Here is a 21,288-nt window from a genome sequence, read left to right on the forward strand (position 1 = left end):
GACAAAGCCGGACTCGGTGTAGGGTGTTGCTCCCTTGGCAAATATTTGAATAGTGATTGTGTTGATGAATGTTGAGGAACTTGTACGCTTTGAAAACCTCAGGACAGACAATAACATATTTACACATGTAAACATAGTAGCAAACAAAGATGTTTTATTAGAATGTAATGTCTGGGGAGCAGTTCCCTTTTAAAAAACAACCTCAAATAAGTGTCTGAATGTTCCCTTTTTGTCTCACATTTAGGATAGGTTGGGATCCACTACATCACTACAATCCACTACATAATACAATTCCTCAATGGAGTTTCATAAACGTTATAAATCACTTAAAAATGGCTTTGTGTGTGTTTATGCTTTTTATTAGTCACCAATCACACCACACTTATTTGTTGTGATATTTAAAAGACATATCACACATTAAAAGTTTTACAGCTCAAGAGGACAAAGCCACTTCAAAAAATGCTTTATACTTAAATCCACAGAGGAGTAAATGTTTCTGTAAGTGAATAACGCATCAACTTATAGTTGTCAAATTTTTCGGCTGCACCTGAAGGCACCGCTTGACAAATCCTCTCGTATCGTATCCACTGAGCGCTTACACGTCACGTCGTTGCTGTCGTCATCAGTACATACAGGAAGTCATGATCGGCTGTCTGGTCAACGGGGAACGGAGCAAGAAAGAGCCGAAGAGGGAAGCGACACAACAATGTCACCTGTTCTCCAACCAGCAGCGGACTGTGAGCTGATCGTCTAACCCCCACGGTGAGTAGGAAGCGAAAACACGAGAGGTCAGGCAGTCAAAAAGGTTTCTGAACGCAGCGGGTTGTGAAGGCATCCGTGTTAACCTCTGCGCTGCTGGACAACAGCGAAATGACACACACGCTCTCAACAACTAAATGACATGTTGGTGTGTGTGTGAAATAGCACTGAAATGAGAGCAACTCTACGAACAATCTGTTGATTACTATAAATGTAGTTAATGCAGCTCGTAAAGCTGAGCTAATGCGCATAATGAATATCTGCAAATATCAAGTTGGGATTGTTCCACAGCCACTGTGATGTTTCTACAACTTCAACCTAATATCACTGTAGTTCATCAATAAGTTGCACAACATCTTTTTATGTGATACTCTACTCAAAAGCAGCTTCGATGTAACATGCACATCTGTTTGGGGGGGGGGGGGGAGTTCGGGAATCTGCCTTACAGCAATGAGTAAGTCTTTATGAGCCTCCTTGCTGTCTCTCCTTTGAGACACACCTCCACATATGTCTTCCTTTATGGTGGCACTGTGTTCTTCGGCACATGCAGACAGTGGTCTGCACTACGATTGGTTGACACTTTAGTAGTGATAGTTTATATTCTTGAATTAATCAAACAATCAGCCTTCTTAGTACCTTTGCAATGTCGTATTATGCAACCAAGGATTTCAATCACAACTCAGCACAACATTTGTGGCAATCTAGGACAGCTGTGGCTCAGTGGAAGAGTCGGCTGAAAGGTGGATGGTTCGATCCCCAGCCCCTGCAGCCACATGTCCGATGTGACCTTCTGCAAGACACTTATCCCCAAGTTGCTCTCCCTGCTTCATTGGCAGCATGTAGATGTGTACAAATGGATTAGTTAATACTGATGGACACTTCACACAGCAGCCTCTACCATCAGTGTGTGAATGTGTAGGTGTGACCTGCAGTGTTAAAACTCTTTGAGTATTTTATCATATCCCCACACACCCGACAGTGTTTATAAAGTCATTTGCATCATTCTGTATGTAAACTATTTGAATCCTTAAGAGGACAAGTTTTGAATGCCCTTCTCTGAAGTTGAAGCCCTGAAAGAGCTTCTTCAGTTCTTGTTACAATTCAAAGTAAGTGTGTTCTTCCCTCTACAGTAGCTTCCCTGTTGACAGTGCATCCGCTCTGCTGTTGTAATCAGCCTTATCTCTGGCCTCGGTCCAGTCACAGAACTCAGATTACATCACAGAAACACCCCCAGTATACAAACTCTTGAAATGCCCAACTGTTTGTTTATAACATCTACTCAGCCTGCAGGATTTGCTGCCTTTCCCTGAGTCATTAATGTGCAGGTAAGAAAAGCTTATCTCACCTGTAGTACCTGCCCGTTCAAAGGTTGCTGTAATGAATGAAAACTTAATGAATGGTCTCCTGCAAGGTTTGACCCTTTGGACTGGAGGATAATCCTCCAACTCTAGTTAAAGTTCATCGTAACAAACCCCTAGTCATGGTTACACTGCAACTAAAGAAAGAGCATAAAGCTCGGGAGTGATTGTGCAGGTCCACTCTGACAGACAGAGAGGTACATGTGATGACACAAAGTCAGAACTCTGGCAGGAGGAGACGAAGGGGTGAGTGTGTTTAATTATTGAAGTGTTACAAACTAGAATAGGTGGCAATGGCTGAAAAAGGCTCCCTTCAAAGTTCATTACAATGAGCAGGTTGTTGGTGCAACTCACAGAGAGTTGATTTCATCATAACGACCCAGATGTTGCTGCAATAATGGACGGCTGTTTGGCTCGAGGCCCTCTTATAAAGGGGTCTTTGAGCTCCTCTCAGGGAAGCCGTGTTTGGGCCACAGAGAGCGGAGCTCCTGAGCCGAGTTTAGAGGTCCCCCTGGAATGTGGTTGGGAGTGGATTGCACACAGTTTCTATGTTGAAGAGAGCCGGGTGGTGTTGGTGGTGACCCTGCTCGTGTAGTAAACAGCCGCCTGGTCAGGTCACATTGGGTGATGAAGCATGCATCATACAGTCCCCCAGTGTTGTGAATAGGATCTTTGATCACCTTCTGCTTGCATGGTCATTCGATTATTTATTGTCTTGTGTTAGTGTAATTTCATTCTATTTTTTTTCTGTTTTAGGCTGTTTAACTTACTCTTTACCACATACATGGAGTAAAAAAAACAAACTCTTTTTCTTTTTTTAAGATTTCTTTTTTGGCTTTTATGCCTTTTTATTAGAGAGGCAGGACAGTGGGTGGAGTCAGAAGAGCAGGGATTGACTCACTGCAAAGGAGCCACAGGTTGGATTTGAACCCGGGCTGCCCGCTTTGACTACTGTAGTCTCTGTACATGGGGCACACAGATGAACCACTAGTCCACTGGTGCCCCTATATTAATTTCTCTGTCTGCCTTCATAGTTTTTAGTTATTAGTTATGAAATCAAATAAAAATGTTCCTTAAGATATCCTGGTGCCCTTCTTAAATATACTCTTCGTCCAAACAGCAGGTGATACCTCAAAAATGATCAATTGACTGTGAGAAAAACATGAGCAGAAAATGTTATATTGAGAGAAACGGGTAACAACAATACTTTTTTTTAAGGGGGGTGAGGGTCGGTAGGGCTTTGATGCATTTTATTGGGATAGAACAGTGGATAGAGTAGGACACCGGGGAGAGAGAGAGAGTGGGGGAACGACTCACCGAAAAAGAGCAGGAGGTTAGATTTGAACCTGGGCTGCCCCCTCGGAGGACTTGAACTCTGGACCTCTTGCTCAGCTGCGCCCCTACATCCAATATTCGTTATATTTTCTTGAAAATGCTTCTAGATCAGTTTTGTTTGAGCATTTAAATGAGCAGTTGTTGGTTTAGTTATTGGTTAAACATGCAATGAAGTTAATGGACAATGTGTTAGTCGTCTGCTCTTTAAATAATGAACTTATTGCTCTTCTTCCTCTGTTGATGGACTAATCCTTTGCAGCATTCATATTTAACAATGCAGATAAAGCTTGTGACAGCGGTATTTGCCCCATCAGCCGGCTGGTTGTGAATTTCCTGATTTACCTGCTCACAGCCGCTAACCCTTCTTTGTCACCTTAGTAGCTCCTCCCAGTCTCCACGTTGACAGGTCCCAATGGGTGGCTACCTGATACCATAGACTGATACTCACCCAAACTTCCTGCTTCTTATCTTGTGTCAGACAACCCGGCATACCCTCACATGACTGAGCGCTTGCCTGAATATAAAATGTACTTTGGAGTAATATACGCTGAATGAATGATCGACCTGCTATCCACTGTGAGGACTTGAGTCAACATATAGAGAGTATGTGAGTAGGATTAGATTGAGATTCAGTAGCGAAATGTCAGTGGGGCTGGGGGGCTGGGGTCAGAGTCATGTCTAAAGGAATCTGGATTGGCTCCAGATAACTTGCATTGAACAAATATTTGTTTGAAAGATTTTCACTGAAGTTCACTTTTTTATGGGACATTCATTCATTGTTGGACACTAATAGCTCGTACATTAGGCTCATTTAAGTGTACAGGAACAAACCCTTTATTAATGTTGTGGTAGCAGCACAGTACAAAGCAGGTGTAACAACATTTTCCACTCCACACTGAAAGTGTATGGTGTTATACCTGTCCGTATACTTTCTCTACAACTCCACTTCTGCTTAAGAACGATCATGTGGGACTAATGTTACCAGATACATGTTACTGTGTATCTTTGAAGGGTAGACATTACACGTCTTTTTTGTAATGAAAAGTTCAAATCATTGGCAATCAATCCAACACTGATCGCTTTGAAACTGAGATAAAGACTTTGTTGAACTGGACCGACTAGTAGTTTGACATTACATAACTCTCCTCTCAAACAAGTGGGCTCAACACCCATGAATTCACCCTTTGGTTTATGGATTACTGTTCTTAAGCTTCAAGGTTGGCATTTGGCTATCTCTATTTTGTTTTTATCAAGCGCACAAGTGACTATATTCGAATGGGAATGTGGAGTTGGAGTTGAGCAAGGGGGGTTGGCGATCACTAAGGTATAAGCTAGCACTAGCCTATACTTTGCTAACCAGGCTAGTAAGCGTATGTGCTGTTCACAGTAACTTGGATAGTAATTTGTTTGGCTATCCAAACACAAAACACAAAATGTATTCACAGAAATACTTTACCCAACCCGCAGGACTGATAATGGTAACAGGTGCAAAACCTGAAGTCATCCAAGATGATTGTTGGCATCATCGACACCTCCCCTCACACACTCTGTTACATCAGGAGCAGAAGGATATGTGTAAAAGCACCAGAGTGAAGTTTCATCTAAAAACACCCACTTTAAACTGGAGCCCGACTGATTAATCTATTGGCCGATATTAACATATCAAGTGTCTATCAGTATCAGCTGATTTGATCACAGATATGTGACGATATCACTTGATTTGTTTACCAGTCAAATAGCATTTCATTTGAGTCTTGTTTTGTTACATAGCAGTTATCTCGCTGGCTGTCACATCCAGAGTGTTATAGGGATTACAATAAACGTCCAGAATGTCAAGCAGTGATGCACCTACATGTGCATTTACTCTCCAGTTGAGTGACCATCTTGTCTTCAATATTTATCTCTTCCAAAAGTGTTTAATAACTCCATTTAAGAGATCAACAAAATAAATGTGTTTATCTATATCTGTCTATATCTACTGATCGAACAAAGCTCTAAGAAAGATATCGGCCGAATTATCAGAGTTTTTTCTCACCCCAATATCAATATAAGCCCTAGAAATCCCACATCGGTCGGGCCCTATTTTAAACTAATATTTAGTTCTACTAACTTACTAACCCTGTTGAAGATAATTAATGTAACCCTATATCAGGGATGAGAAACTTTGGTCACAGCAAGGGCCATTCTCACTGCCAGAGGGCCAAATTGTAGGATACAAAAACGATTACAGTCAATGTGTCTGTCTTAAATTTACTCAACATATACCAGTGATCAAATATTATTATGGACATATTTCTGGTTTTCATGATTTCAATGCAGATTTTGTCATGTTTTCTTCATGTTTCCATTTAATCGACCTGAGGGCCATGTTGAGGGTTGATGGGGGCCGCATGTGGCCCACCCCTGCCCTATATGATAGGATTATGGGGGGAAAACTTTTTACACTAAAAAGTGTTTAAAACACTAAATTTGACTCCATAAGAGGCTTTATAAGGAACTATATGACTTGTTCCAACAACAAAAAAACATTGGGACTGGTTTTGCTGCAGATTTGTTAACAAGAGAACAATATTCTGCTCCTTGTAGAGATTTCAATTTCAACTGTTTTAATTATTAGTAGAACATGTAACCATCCGTAATCAACCAGTAGGTTCATTTGATTACAGATGAACATTCATAATGTTTTATATTTCATTCTGACACCCTGATATGTTCAAGCAGACACATTTACACTCTGTCCATTTTTTTTCTTAGGTCAAACCAGGCCTCCGTCCTCCATGCCTGCTACCCCAGGCTTCACTCGACTGGAGCAGAATGAGCCGATGAATAATCTGCGTATTTCTGTCGGAGGCCTCCCTATGTTGGCTTCCATGGCCAACACCACTGACCCTCGTTTCCGCCTTAAATGGAAGCCCATCGTAGCAGTGGCCGCCTCCCTGGCGTTGCTTCTGCTGCTCTTCATGCACTTGAGCTCAGGTATGCGCCCCCGCTCTTTCGCCCCCCACAGCTGGAAAACAAGCCGCGGAGACTCCCAGCAGCCCGAGTCCCATTACAACGACACCTACCCACTGAGCCAGCCTGAGCGCACGCCGCAGGGCACCCGCTATCGCATCGGGGTCATCGCTGACCTGGACACAAGCTCTCGTAGTGAGAAGAAGCTGACGTGGTTCAGCTACATGCGACGGGGGTACCTGTTGGTGTCAACAAGCGGGGACAAGGTGGCAGTTGAGTGGGATGCAGACAGGGTGGTGTTGGAGAGCCACCTGTCGGAGAAGGGCAGGGGTATGGAGCTGTCGGAGCTGGTGGTGTTTAATGGGAAGCTCTACAGCGTGGATGACAGAACGGGTGTCGTCTACCACATAGACGGGGACAAGGCGGTGCCCTGGGTCATCCTAACTGATGGAGACGGCAGTGTTGCCAAAGGTGGGTATGACCCCGGTCTAAAACATGCTGCCATTTAACGTGTTATTTTAGTCCATTGTATTCTACTTCATACCCCCACTCCACTTCTTACTGTACATTTTACTGCATTCTGTTCACAACTTGATTTTCCTTCATGATATGAAAGAAAAGCTTATAAATTATGACACCGCCACAAAGACGGTTAGATGAGATCATTTGTTAACTGTTCAATGAGGAAGACATTTCCCCTCATATCTTTTTAGAAGGGGTCATGTTATCAGGTAATTAAAGCCCAGGTATGTGTCTATTACTTAAAGAAAGTCAGCCCCAATTCTTAAAAAATTACTTTGAATTTGTGTAGGAAACCTTTTTTTATTTTATTAGTTTTTACACACATTCATTTAGTGGCTCTTTAAAAGAGGCTCAACCCTTTCTTAAGGAACCACTTTACTACAACATACATTTTTATATAAACACGTTGAAACCAGCTCATTCATGCATACATTGATGCATCACTAATAACAGTCTAATAATGTACAGAGCCCATTTTCAGCATTAGGAGTATAGACTGATACTCTCAGGTTTTATGATTGGATTTTAATCATATACGTGTCTTTGAGAGTTGGTTAAAAGGCAACAAATTGCTTGCAATGCTGATTTTTTTTTTTTTTCTGTCTCGTGCACTAGTTTCCCAACAGCAGTGTGGCCATTGTTATAGTTTTTTGGCTTTCAGTTTTAATTTCAAGTTAAGTTTTGGAATATTCTAGTTTTTAGCTGTATTTATTCAAGAGAAATGATTGAGCCAAAAAAAAAGCAGCAGATTGAGATCGAGCCTGTGACAAGCAGGTGGACTCTTTTTTTTTTTTTTGTCATAACATTGGCAGGACAAATTTGTCACTTTAATTAACTGCATTACCCAAATAACTCTGGACCTCAACTCTTCTTCTAAGTCCAGTTCTGAACGTTGAACCTTGCTCGTCTTCTTTCCCCTGACAGGGTTCAAAGCTGAGTGGATGGCAGTGAAGGACAAGCACTTGTACGTGGGCGGTCTGGGCAAAGAGTGGACGACAACAGAGGGCGTATTTGTCAACAACAACCCAGAGTGGGTGAAAGTGGTTGGCCACAGAGGGGATGTGCAACATGAGAACTGGGTTCCAAAGTACAAATCTCTGAAGTCTGCTGCAGGGATAAAGCCTCCAGGTGAGGATCGGAATCTAGCCTCGCTCACCACTGCTTCCTTTTTATTGTTTTCTTTGTTTACCTCTCACCGTTTATGTTCTGAATCTCTGCAGGGTATTTAATCCATGAGTCATCGGCCTGGAGCGACACCCTGCAGCGCTGGTTCTTCCTTCCTCGCCGCGCCAGCAAGGAGCGCTACGAGGAGACGGCAGACGAGCGGCGGGCCTCGAACCTCGTCCTCAGCTGCTCGCCCGATTTCATAGACATCCGGGCAAGCCGAGTGGGTGAGCTTAACCCCACTCACGGTTTCTCCTCGTTCAAGTTTGTGCCCAACACGGACGACCAGATCGTTCTGGCTCTCAAGTCAGAAGAAGACGCTGGAAATATCGCCACGTACATCATGGCGTTCACACTCGACGGGCGCATCCTTTTACCCGAAACCAAGATTGGAGATGTAAAATACGAGGGCTTGGAGTTCATTTAGAGTGAGAGGCGCGCTCTTTAAGCAACTGCACTGTTCCAATTTGTTTACAACGCTGTGACTGTTGAAGTTACTGTACTCGCTGCTTCCTCTTTGAGACATAACTCCAACCCTTAAAGGATCATCTTCAGAGTGAAGACGTTTGAACCGAGACTGTCAAACATGGTACTGTTTGGATTTCTGAGGAAGTGCAAGCTAGAAACAAATGTCTGGTGTTGGATCATCTGTTTCCCAGGCTGAATGTGACTCTCAACAGCACGTAAGCCTTTTCTGAAAATGAATGTACAACAAAATGATGAATCAGACTGTGACTATTTCATGCACATACTGTACACTCTCAAAAGCCCCCCCCCCCCCCCCCCCCCCTTGTGCTCCGTGTTAAACATTCCTATGTACACACCGAACACGTTCTTCTTCATCTATTTTTATTCTTCCTAAAACTCAACATTAATTGAAGGACATTTTTTTTCTGTGCAAAACAAATCATTCTGTTTGAAATGTTTGTGGTTGAATGGCTGAGTAAAACCTTGATTCTTATTTTTTCTGAGTCTCGATGCTTCATTCAATGGCAGCTCTGTCTCTCTACGCTAGTTCAACAACCAAAATCCGACATTGTCCTCAAACAAGTCGCGACGGGATCAAACTCGGTTGTGCAACTTCCCAGTTTTTCGGCTCTACGTGTAAAAACAAAACTTAGGGAAAGCTGCAGGAGTTGGAGAAGTGAACCCTAGACTGAGCCCTCCCTTTTTTTTGGCTAGCACTTTAAAAAGGTTTCTGACTTTGCAAGGGGAAACACACTTCAGGACGACGAGGAGGAGAAGGTAATGTTGTTTGATTTTATAATTAGCACATGTTTGAATGCACAGATTTTGCATAGTCATTGAGAATCTAACAATAATCCTCCTGGAAAACATGTTTAAGTGCAGGCCCAATCTGTCATGGTGGTATTTTCTCCTTCTAAACAATATATGTATAAATGTATATATGTAAGAAAACAACGCCACAGTTTGACTACTCCGGCTCTTGCTTTGCATCAAAGTCATGCATCTTGACTTGTAAGTAAAGAATCTTGGGGAGCATTTTTCTCACTTCCTTGTTTCTTTGTCCCTCTATCAGAGTCCTGACCCTGGTGTTTAAAAATGCTCAGACATCGAAACTTATTCAGTCTGTGGCTTCTGCTACTTCTCCATGAGTCTGGAAGGGCAGCCACATTTAAACTGTTCGGTGAGTAATCAAAAACACATTGTAATCCATCTAAGAACTAAAAATATGTTTGTTATTTCTCTTAAAAATAATTCATAATTCATTCATGCTTAATTCTATCCTAATTTCTGGTGTATACGTGTATTTATATAACATCTCCTATTTACATATTCTAACCTGATTTATTCAAATCCAGCTGTAGCTTATCCAATTGTTTATACAACCTTGTGGCCTTGGTTGATATCTCATGCCTGTGTTTGTGTTTGCACACAGGAAGACCCTTTGAGCCGCAGAGCGGTGACGTGAAGGAGGGTGATTTGCGGCTGTTTGGCTCACAGAGTGCTTCAGAGGGCCGCGTGGAGGTCTACCACAATGGGAAATGGGGAACAGTCTGTGACGACGACTGGGACATGGCTGAGGCCCAGGTGGTGTGTCGTCAGCTCAAATTCCCCGGGGCAAAATCTGTTGTCATTGGGAAGGACTACGGACCAGGTGCCTGCCACTTCCATTTATCCCCCACCAGGGGGCAGTAAAATGACTGTACAGAGTGTGGAGTTGTGATGAAACATTACTAGCGCAACAAATTCAACCACCAAAATGGGTCGCTGCACTGCAAACTCAAATCTTAGCAAGTGTATTTTTTCCCTTTTCTAATCAAAGATATCTCATTACACTTTCATTATTAAGCCACATTCATCTGACAAGTCCAGATAAACATCTTATGTCAAGATATTAAACACACACAAAAAGGCCTGGATACAGTGAAAATGGTTTGCCAATGCAGCATGAACATTTTACTTAAGTGTCTTAAGTTGCGACATACTCACTTATTTATAGAGAACATTTCATTTTAAGACATCCAACATTTACATTAGCTTGCTGCATTGACAGATGTTTTTTCTTATAAGTAATCTGGGCCTTTTTTGTGTGCTTTTTATACCATAATAATGTTCTCGTAATGACATTACATATAAGTCAAACACACTTGATTACATCAGGTGTTGTAGTTCTCGAAATCGGTCTTGGACTCAAGACCGGTCTTAAAAAACACTTTTTGAAGGTCCCTGTCTCGTCTCGGAATCCAAATCAGTTTTACTCGGCCTTGTCTCGGTCTCAGATCGGACTCTGGATTTTAAATCAAGACCATCACTGACAGGCTGATTTTTATCCCTGCATACCTGCATACGACTGCAACCTTCCCGGTGTTACGGGAGTGACACCGGGACACACCTGCTGCACACAAGATATTAATGGCTCTTGTACTTGTCTCAGTCTCTTTCTCGCCCTGCCTTGTTCTTGGTCTTGACTCGGTCTCGATCCCTAAATGTCTCGGTCTTGACTTGGTCTCGGAACACTCTGGTCTTGGGTATGTCTTGGTCTCGATTAATGTGGTCTTGACTATGACACAAGATTTTACTTTTTGCAGTGTGATTATTGTGTTTCTACTGACATTAATGCATTTATTATTTTAATTTTACCTCGTAGCATCTGGACCCATTTGGCTGGATGATCTCCACTGCAAAGGCACAGAGAACTATCTGTCCACATGTTCTTTCAAAGGCTGGGGACTGACCGACTGCTCCCACAAAGAGGATGTCGGAGTTATTTGTGAAACAGATGGTAAGACCTTACATGCAAAGAAGACTTTATATTGAACTATTATTGATATGTGATTCTATCAAGATAAAGAACTAACTTTGAAATAACGACTCGTTCAAATTTGTAGTGATTCCAGGCACTAATACGACCATCGATGATTCTGCACACCAGCTGGACCACAGCATCAGTTTGTCTGATGAGCTCGGCCAAATCTTTGACAGCGGGAGCGGCTGTGATTTCCTGATCTCGGTCCAGAGTGCTACTGGAAACAGAAAAGAGGATGGGACCCTGGAGATGGCTGAGACAGAAATGTGCGCGCACAAAATAATCCTCTTGCAGTTTCCTTTCTTCAACGCTTCAGTTGAGAGCACGAGTATTACAGTCAGCATCAGCCAGTCTTGCAAACCATATTTTAGCTCCCTCATCAGGTAAATATGACATCATTTAAGATTTAGTTCATATTCCTATCAAACAGGAATTACATTGAAAGCGAAGTCATTGAAAAACATCTCTGAAAACTATTATAATTATTCTACGATCTGTTTTTTTAAAGGTACATTTACACCCGTAAGATCGATGTGACCTTTACCTCCGCGCAATGCATCCACTGGATGGCTTCCAGGTTTGGGATGAAGCAGCTGATGGAGGACACAGGCCGACTGTTCACTAAGATCCTCCCAGAAGACGCCTCTTTCCAAACCCAACTGTCCCTTTACGAATATGCAGAGGAGACTGGAGACTTGGTGCTCCAGGAGAACTGTATCCAGTATCTGGCCTGGAACTACCAAAGTCTGACCACGTCCCCTGCTTGGAAAATCCTCTCCGTTAAGCTTCTTGGAGCCATTCTATCCCGCTCAGACCTGGTGGTGCAAGATGAATACTTCCTGCTTCAGACTGTCCAGAGCTGGATCAAAGAGAAGGGCAACTCCACCACCTCAGAAGCCCAACTTGACCTGTTGAATTGCATCCGATTCCCGATGATTCCTGCAGAGAAACTTTACGACCTGGAGCTTCACTCTTCCCTCGACAGCACCTTTACAAATATGTATCGGGATAACATGTTGAAAGCATTCCAGTTTAATGTTCTCCTCTTAAGCACACTTCAGTCCAACCCGACGTTTAAAGAAGATGAAGATTACAAACCCAGGATCTACACCTCTGAGGCATGGAGCACATCGTTTGATCGATCAGATCCAGTCCCAACCCGTTACCCACCTAATTACAGAAATATGAGATATATGAGTTATGAAAATTATTATTATTATCCCACTCCCAGCCCATACGGTCAAAGCAGCGCGTCCTTCACCACATCTGTCCACTACAGCCTGATCTTCAACGACACCAGGGTCAGCTGGCAGGCAAATGTCTTCAAGAAGCAGCGTGAGTGTTCAAACCAAGGTCTGAGATGTGCGTCGTTCCCTGCAGCACGGCTGGTTATCCGTAACTACTACAACCAGAAGAGCAACAACATCCTGTTCCGTAACCGGCTCCTGCTGAAGTGCCAAGACAAGTATATCTGTCAGGTTCAGGACTTCAAGGAGGATATGGCTTATATCAAGGCGAATGGAACCCAGAATGCCTATCCGTGTCCTAAAGACGAGTACACCTACCACTTTGTAGTGAGACCAGAGTACGTCTGACCAATAACAGGGCATGAATGAATACGTCCCACATCTGATCGATTTGTGTGTTGATAACTCAATAGATTACAATGATACTACATTATAACCCTTGTGATTCTCTTTTTCTAGCATAACAAAGCATAGGATGTACACCTGCTCTTATGTTTTGATTTTGTGCTCATTTTACTGTATTTCATTACCCAAATGTGGGACAGGAGATATCCAACGATCCAAATCAATACAGATTACAATACCCTAACTGAATACAGGGTGTGCCATTGTAGAAATGGGTACCTTTTTTCAGGGTAGTATATACATATCCTGGGTGTGATTTAGTTCTGTGGTTCTCAACTGGTGGATGGTGGATCCGTTTTCAGTGGGTTGTGATTTGTCGTTCTGGAAGTGGTGGTGGGTTCTGAGGCTAGACCAGTTGGGTACCACTGTATTAATTCGTATGTATGTATTCTCTGCTGCTTTTGTAAAAATGACAATCAATAAAACAAATTATTTCCAGCTCTATTTCTGAGTGTTTTCATAGTTTTGTGTGTCAGTAATGTTATTTTTGTAAGACCCAATTCAAGAACAGCCTAAGATATAAATCTTGATCTGTAGTTGACATGAGCTACATTCAATAAGTGCTCCTAGTTTCGTTAATCACCAGACTGATTTATAGATTTTTTCTTGCTGTTGACATATGTCTTTTAATTTTCATCTGGGCCACTATGCAGGTTTACTCTCTCTCTGTATCTGCAGATCGCTGTATCTGCTGTTATGACCTCAGCCTTTGCTGGTGCTGTCCAACTCAAATACAGAAAAGGTTTCGTATATCACTGCTTAAAGAGGACATATTATCCCCCTTTTCAACCTTTTCAAACAGTCCCCTGTGGTCTGAATGAAACATCTGTGCCGACCGGTGAAGACACGAGTTCAGCTTTGAGCTTCCATGGCAACTTGTCAGCGTGCCCCCTGGGAAAATCATGGCAGCCGGAGACAAAACATGAGGGGAGAGTTTTTTTTGTTTTTTTTACCCGAATCCCACTGTGACATCACAAGGAGATCAATTTTGAAACTGAGTGTTTTTCTCGGTGTTGTAAGACCTAATCAGACCACAAACAAAGGACTGGATGGAGGACAGTGTGCAATGACATTGATCATTTATGAAAAAAAGACAGTTGCACCAAATTAGCAATTTGCTAATTTGCATGTGTAGTTCCTAACCCAAGGTACTGGTGTAGATAACCTCAACTTGATCCAAAGGCAACTGCACTTAAGGTAAAGTTCTTGAGGACATTAAATCTCTCCTCCAAAAGACGTGTTCAGTTCTAAACATGGTGGACGGAGCTAGAATTGTAAGCCACTGTGGAGGTATTTAAGCCTCTTCCCTGGCCAGGATGTTAACACTGTCATCTTCAAAGGAGTGTCCCTTGTCCCTCAGATGTAAGTGGACAGCAGAATCTGTCCCTGAAGCGCTGGCTCTCCTATGCTATGCTATGTTTTTGTGTGGTCTGGAGAGACTAATCAGGATTCTGCTGTCAACATCTGAAGGACAAAGGACACTCCTTTGAAGATGACAAGGTGCACATCCTGGCCAGAGAAGACCCTTGGTGTGGTGTGAAAGGGGTGTTTATGAAGACATCTATGTTAAGATGGAAAAACCATCCCTTAACAGGGGTGGTGGTCTTAGACACCATCTATCACCAACCTACAATGCTGTCTCTCAAAACAACTGAAGCCCAACTCCCACCTTGGAACATGTGAACCCAGCGACCCAAAGACGACCAGGGGTGTTAACGACTCAGCTAACATCTCTCATGTGACCATACTTGATTATTAGCATGCTAATGACCCTGCTAACAAGACTGATTGCTCAAACTCCCTTTAATTAGCCTAAGTAATTCAATTTTGGTTATCAGTTAAGTTTTTCCACTTAAAACTGTTAAAATGCAATTATCATCGGATTTCTGCCCAACAGAAGGAAGTGGACGAACTGTCTGCTTTATTTAGAATCAACAGATAAAGAATCTAGAGAAAAACAGTTTGTTTAATAAAATGGCTTTTGATAAAGGACGATAACATTTTTCACTTCATTAGTCATGGAACTTTCCCAAGCTATTGTGTTTTTACCAGAATGCCTTCAAGTCTTCCTGCATTTTTCTTACTCAAGAGACGGTCACACTCTGATGACATGCAGGTCTACATGCCTGGGCTGGTGGGTTTAACAGCCACCTACTATAACACACATAGTGACTCATGGGTTTCCCAGAAGTGTGTCTATGTCTAACTGCAGCTAATGAAAACATCATAACACAAAATTGATCATTTGAAACATGATCACTGTTTATGTGTACACGACTCCTCCATATGCACTCGTGCTGAAGTGTTGCATAAACTCATGACGTTTTGGTCGAACCCTGCAGGAAGTGCTGGACGGTAACTGTAAATTATCTGCAGGTAATCTTGTGTCACCCTCATGAAAAAAAAAGAGAGAGATGAGATTTTCATCACAATGTAGACTTGTTTTGTTATGTGAGTAATATTTGGCTCCATTTTCATTGTTGTGTAATTCTACCCACCAAATATCCAGCCAATTTACAAGTCATGACTTAATTTGTTTTTTGGGTTTGGATTTACGAACAACAAATGAAGTAAGCCGTAAAGCTGCATTATCTCAAAGGGTGTACTGGAATTTCCCAATTTTCTCAAATGTACAAAGAATACAATTAAAATAATGTTTCTTGTTATAACAAAAATGTGTGAATGCATTACAAGAATAAGGTGTGACTTATGGAGTCATCTATATTTCCTGACAGTTAATGGAAAATTCGTATTTGTAATGTTCTGTGTTTTTGAAAGCATGGGATCTTATGGCTGCACTGGTTTCCATATTTTGATAAAACAATTCTGGCATTTAACTGGATACATGTACAAGCTTATGTTGTATTTGCTCCGGTACTAAAGATGTGTCTGGCAGGGCATGATGTAGAATGATGCATAAATGGCGGTTGACAACCGAATCTGATACTATGATGACAATTTTTGCCTTTATGTCAATACTTACATGTAGTTCAACCAAGCAGCAACCTCAGGTGTTGAAAAATGAAGCCAATTCAGAAGTGCATAATCCTGCAGTTCATCAAATGTCCACTAGAGGCTGGCTTCATACGCACATAAAGCCACATACACACCCCATTAAAATTGCCTGTTTTTACAGTAGAAATTAACATGTTTACAGTCTGTTTAAAAAAAAAATAGGTCTGATTAGCTCATGTCTCAATCGGCACGTGACAGCTATCGAGGGGACTCCAAGGCCCCCTGCACTAACAGATGGGTGATGTTACTAAGGCTTTGTCCATTAATATTTACAGTCTATGAGTTCCCCATATTCAGGATATCAATGAAAGAGCAGAAAAGAACATATACTGAGCAGAAAATCTAACAAAACAGTTTCTTAATATGCACAGAGATTGCACCGGTTGCACAGGTGGGAGGATAAAAATGTCATCTCCACCACCTTCTCGCTCTCTGGCGGGGAATTGTCTTGAATATGTCCGACTGCATTTTCTCGGAAAATGTACTAGGGGGCTGGCAGGAAAACTTTTGGGGTAAGTGTGGGTGAAAATATTCTGCTGTTCGCATTTACACATGCAGCATATCCAGAACATTTTGGGAAGTTTTGTGTATGTGTGAAAGCGACATAACTTGTATTGGGACATTGAAATGAGAGTTTCAAGCCTTTGCATTTACCCTTAACCTTGCAATCTTTCAGTATCTTTTAAGTCCACATAACTGATTTCAAGGCCCAGATTTGAACTAGTCCCTTCCCTCTACTCAGCCTCTGCCACAGCAGACAGCTTTTTTGTATTTTCTTTTTGAATTATTTTCTTTGTTTATTTTACAAGGACACTTGCAATAAACATTGCTTCAGATGTAAAATACATAGTAGATGTCATACATACAGGTTACTAGTCGTGGCTAATTTAGAAACCACTGTCCCTGGCTAGGCCTTTAAAAAAGAAACACTGCCCTCTTATCATGAAAAATCAGCAATTATCCGGTAAACATAGTGAAGTAGTGTCAAGTTAAAAGCCTGGTATTTTTCTCAGTTGATGGAGAATGAAAAACATCTCAGATTAGAGTGATTACTGGACCTAAATAAGTCAGACAACATGAAATATGATAACAGAAAATGCTAATTTGCTTAGCATCTGATGGTAGTGCACTTTCCTCTCTGACGTTCTTTGAGCCTGATTAGCTTCAGAGGCTGTGGATGAGACACTAGCATAACACCAAATTTCTGTTTAAATTGTTCATCATCTTAATAGAAAGCCCCAGACATTCCAGTCATGTCCCAGCAGTGTTGTCGTGCTGAAGAGGAAATGACTGCATGATAATTTCAATGTCATTTACCAGTATAGGCCCAGAGTTCCCATGAATACACACACAAAATGTAGTTAGTGTGGCAACAATACCACTGAAATGATCGCAATCACTGAGGATACTCAGACAAGGCAGCAGACTCATTGTGACACCACACTGAGGGTGGTCACCACCAAAGTCCATGGAGGCATATTAGTGGTTTTTCTATCTTTTGAGAAGATGTTTTCCTCCTGTCCCTGGTGTGAACCTGCTAACATTGATTCACTGTCACCAATCAAACGTGAAGAGCTGCACTGACGAATGGAAAACGGTGGGAAATACCCTTGGGTCACACAACACAGAGATGGTGAAGAGGAGGGGGTGCGACATGCAGCTTCGGGAGGGGTTCTCTAAAAGCTATGTGATGGTCAGGTCATGTGCAGAGGAGGTGGGAGTCATGAGGATGTGGGTCAATGCCGCAGCACCCACCAGTTCCCGCAATGAGACCCTCTTTTTCTGCCTTGCTGGGCATTTCGTTCAGAGAGTATTCCTGGCCTTTGCCAGTCTGTAATTTAGGGTATGGAGGTTCAGGCCATTCCTAATTCCTAAGCCCCTGTAAGCGTTTGTAGTGGGTAATGTACACAGGGGGGCTGCTTACGGTGCACTTCTTCAACATATCCGCCCTCTCTCAACAAATCAAAACCAAATGTAGATAAAGTGACTTAGATCTTTACTGGCGAGTAAACCCACGTTCTAAAGGGAGAGTGGCCATGTGGGAAATAGCTCAGAGTGGTCATGCTGTGAGGTCACTCGCAGGAGCCGGGGGCATTGCTGGGATTTGAGCAGAGCCCACCACATCAGTCAGCATCTCAGTGCAAAGGAAGCCGAGTGTTTGGACAGGGGGCGGCAGGCTCTGCCCAGAAGAAGGCGTCTGCTGTTCCTCTCATGTTTTTGGTAAACTGTGGAAAGAGACAGCAGCATAGTTCTGCCTATTTGGTCCTGGATGTGTCACTTCCTTTTTCGTGTCTTTGTTTCTGTCCCACGCCCAAAAAAACATCTGTGTTGTTTTCCATGTTGCGTCTGGTAGCTTCCAACGTGCAAAACGAGTCATACCGTCTTGCAAAATTTCTAGCGATTTGGGAATTTTCCTTATCAAACCCATGGCATCAGTATTCTAAAGCTAAGATAACACGGATGAGAAACTAAATGGGCACAAGGGACATTGATCACTACAAACAAACTTAAATCAGATGTCCCCTTTCTTCTGCTGCTCTTACTGCCTCTCCCTGCTGATGTCTTGCGAGTCCAATGGAAAAGCAACCGAGCAAGAATTGCTCAACTATGAAAAACAGTGGAAATATCTGCCGAGGCAGCCAGAATGCTGACAGTCTTTGGCCAAATGATGTCAGGGAGCAAGGAAGCAGCAGCAGATACAGTCCTCTCTCTGTCTTTCTCTCTGCGGCCCTCGTCTTCATTATTCATCATCAGCTCTACTCATTAAACTCATCGTGGCCTCACTGTGATCTCCTGTTCTAAGCCAGAATCAACACAAGAGGCCACAAACTCTAAACTCTCGAGAACTTTCTGTTTCCGGCGTCGGTGTTGCTGTGGCAAACTTTCACACAAAACCATCTACTTTTTGAGCATGACTAAGAGATGAGAAACAACTGAAGTATTTGCCATAGCATAATGCTTCTTTCACAGTATTGCACGGGGGTTTGCGTCGTATACACACACGGGTAATCGCCACCAGATTGAATCTATTAAGTTTAAGAGGATGATGTCACTTCTCTCCACTCCACCTTTCCTCCTCCATTCTTCCTCAGAATGTTCATCCAATTCAAGCAGTGTTTTTCCTGAACTTACTGTGAGTGCGGGAAAACTTTCACTGGATTGAAGGCTCAAATCATTGTGCAGTGTGACCTAAGGATGACTCAGCAAGACTCACCTAAGTACTTCCACATCTGTGAAATAGCATTACCATATATGTTTAAAGCTGCTATAATGGATACATCACAGTATTATGAGTATACTGAGAACAGTATCAAATGAGAATGTGTGTGAAAATGATTGCTTAAGGACAGAATATCACTTGAACCTGTTGTTTGATCCTCTCGGCTTAACAGAGCTTAATATCGAGCATTATTCATCTGCGAGCCCTGCCACTGTTTTACTTACTCTCAACTCTTAAAGCATTCTTTCTCCACAGTAGGCTATGTTAGGATATTAAGCCCCTAACCCATCGTACACTACCTGCTAAGCACTAAGACACGGTTAAAGGTGAGCTGGTGAACATTTCATGAAAATGTAGCAGCTAAAGAGACCAAAGCAGAGCTAAAAGAAAAATGGGAAAATACTGAACTTAACTTCTGGCAGCTGGTTACAAAATTGCCGACTAGTTCACATTTGACCTCTAAGTTTATTATCAAAGAGGTGTTATGAGTAAAATCCTGTAAAAGCAATTTGATAAACCTACAACCAAACAGAGCAATGAAACGTTTAATTTGGCGGTAGGACGCTATGCTAGGTAGCTAATTCTAACATTCCTTTCTTTGCTTGAAGTTAACAAGTTTTTACTGGGGTTTGCATGATGATTTGGTAGCTTAAACTTTAGCATTTAAAGTAAACTAGTCTTGTTTGTTTATTACTGACACACTAGCAGCAGCCATCTTTGTTGATGACGAAAATGTCTTGACACCCCTTGAAAAGATTGTATATTATAAACTGTTTAGATGGGCCTGAATGGAAAGTGTACCAGACCTGAGCCTGCTGATTGAGCTGGCTCCAAATCTAAGACACAAATCAAACTATTGATAATTTTCCTCTGTTTCTGCTGGATGCTGTTTACAGAACTAGCTAGGCCTTCTTCAAGTTCAAGGTTCATTGGCAAACATTTGAGGCAGTACATATAGAAGGAGGAACACAAATCAAAGTAGCAGAGGAGAGGAGCAGAAGTCCCGGTCACCCATGGTGTGGGGTTTAGTCCTGGGGGGGGGGATGGAGGAGGTTGGTGTTTCCAGAGCGGAGGCTTCCTGTGGAGGATTGTGGGGTGAGGAGTTCTTTGAGATAGAGGGGGGCATTTCCATGGGTGCATTGGTAGGTGAGAAGGGTGACTTTGTATTGAGCCAGTGTAGTGTCTGAAGCGTTGGTGTGGTTGCACAGATTTTGTAACATTCTGAAAGCTTAGTGAGGAAACTGACAGCCGACGAGAAGTAAAGAAGGAGATCAGATGAAGGTCAGTTTAAAACTTCCCCTTCACTGTTCCAGGTCAAACTGTCGTTTAAGGTTCAACATTTAAAGAAATACTCATATTTCGCCCTTTGGTTGACCAATGAGAAGATGGATACTCTCTACCATACTGCATCTTCTAGCTCGAAAAAAAATAAATGTTGTTCTTTTTTAAATATCAAAAGTATGCCTTTTTATGGAAAGGTCAAGGCTCACTTCATTCACTGAGGTAATTCATAATGTACGTAATGTGGATTTCACTGAATGACTCAATTTGACTTTGGTGACCTTGTGACCATTCATTGGACAGTACCGAGTGAGAATTTGATGAATTCCCTTTTGTACACACATACAGATACACACACGCACATAGCTAGTTTGCCACTGCTCTAACAGACTTCATCCTTTAAAATGTCTTACAAATCCAGAATGTTAATCAGGTTGTTCATTGCTTAGGTGGAGGGTTTAATTTAAGGTTTTGGATTAAAGTCATGGATTAAAACCTGTTAATTTGATAAGAATGGGGATACATTTGTGACAGGAGTAGCATTTGAGATTCTAATCTAGGTCAAGAAAAGTATTTCAGGGGAAAAGAATGCGTATGTATGTTGACTGCCAGGAGTGACTTGACTGGTTTTATGTAATCACGTCATCCCAATGTTTATCACAATCATCCACCTCTTCGTGCAACGTAATTGTGACAGAAGGGTGACGGGGATTGCGAGTTGCATGTGAAAACTTCGGGAGCCCCTGACCTCCGCAGGGC

The 21,288-nt window shown here is 42.2% G+C and overlaps 2 protein-coding genes across 5 annotated transcripts; both read left to right on the forward strand.

Annotated features, from left to right (window-relative positions):
• The first annotated feature begins 606 nt into the window (after positions 1 to 606).
• Positions 607 to 9,051, forward strand: cant1a (calcium activated nucleotidase 1a). Of its 4 annotated transcripts, none has more exons than XM_020647528.3 (4): positions 607 to 762; positions 6,207 to 6,875; positions 7,851 to 8,054; positions 8,147 to 9,051. In XM_020647528.3, the coding sequence occupies exons 2-4, from the start codon at positions 6,230 to 6,232 to the stop codon at positions 8,515 to 8,517; spliced, it is 1,221 nt and encodes a 406-aa protein (XP_020503184.1). In that variant the 5' UTR covers positions 607 to 762; positions 6,207 to 6,229; the 3' UTR covers positions 8,518 to 9,051. The 4 variants fall into 4 exon arrangements, with proteins under 4 accessions (XP_020503184.1, XP_020503175.1, XP_020503167.1 ...); XM_020647519.3 differs by lacking the exon at positions 607 to 762 and adding an exon at positions 2,207 to 2,363; XM_020647511.3 differs by lacking the exon at positions 607 to 762 and adding an exon at positions 3,921 to 4,055.
• Positions 9,052 to 9,195: 144 nt separating this feature from the next.
• On the forward strand, positions 9,196 to 13,457 carry LOC109994241 (galectin-3-binding protein A). Its single transcript, XM_020647497.3, has 6 exons — positions 9,196 to 9,335; positions 9,631 to 9,738; positions 9,991 to 10,209; positions 11,203 to 11,337; positions 11,444 to 11,744; positions 11,870 to 13,457. The coding sequence occupies exons 2-6, from the start codon at positions 9,654 to 9,656 to the stop codon at positions 12,954 to 12,956; spliced, it is 1,827 nt and encodes a 608-aa protein (XP_020503153.2). The 5' UTR covers positions 9,196 to 9,335; positions 9,631 to 9,653; the 3' UTR covers positions 12,957 to 13,457.
• The last annotated feature ends 7,831 nt before the right edge of the window (positions 13,458 to 21,288 follow it).

The sequence above is a fragment of the Labrus bergylta genome, chromosome 16 (genome assembly GCF_963930695.1).
Source record: "Labrus bergylta chromosome 16, fLabBer1.1, whole genome shotgun sequence".
NCBI classification, from domain to species: Eukaryota; Metazoa; Chordata; class Actinopteri; order Labriformes; family Labridae; genus Labrus; species Labrus bergylta.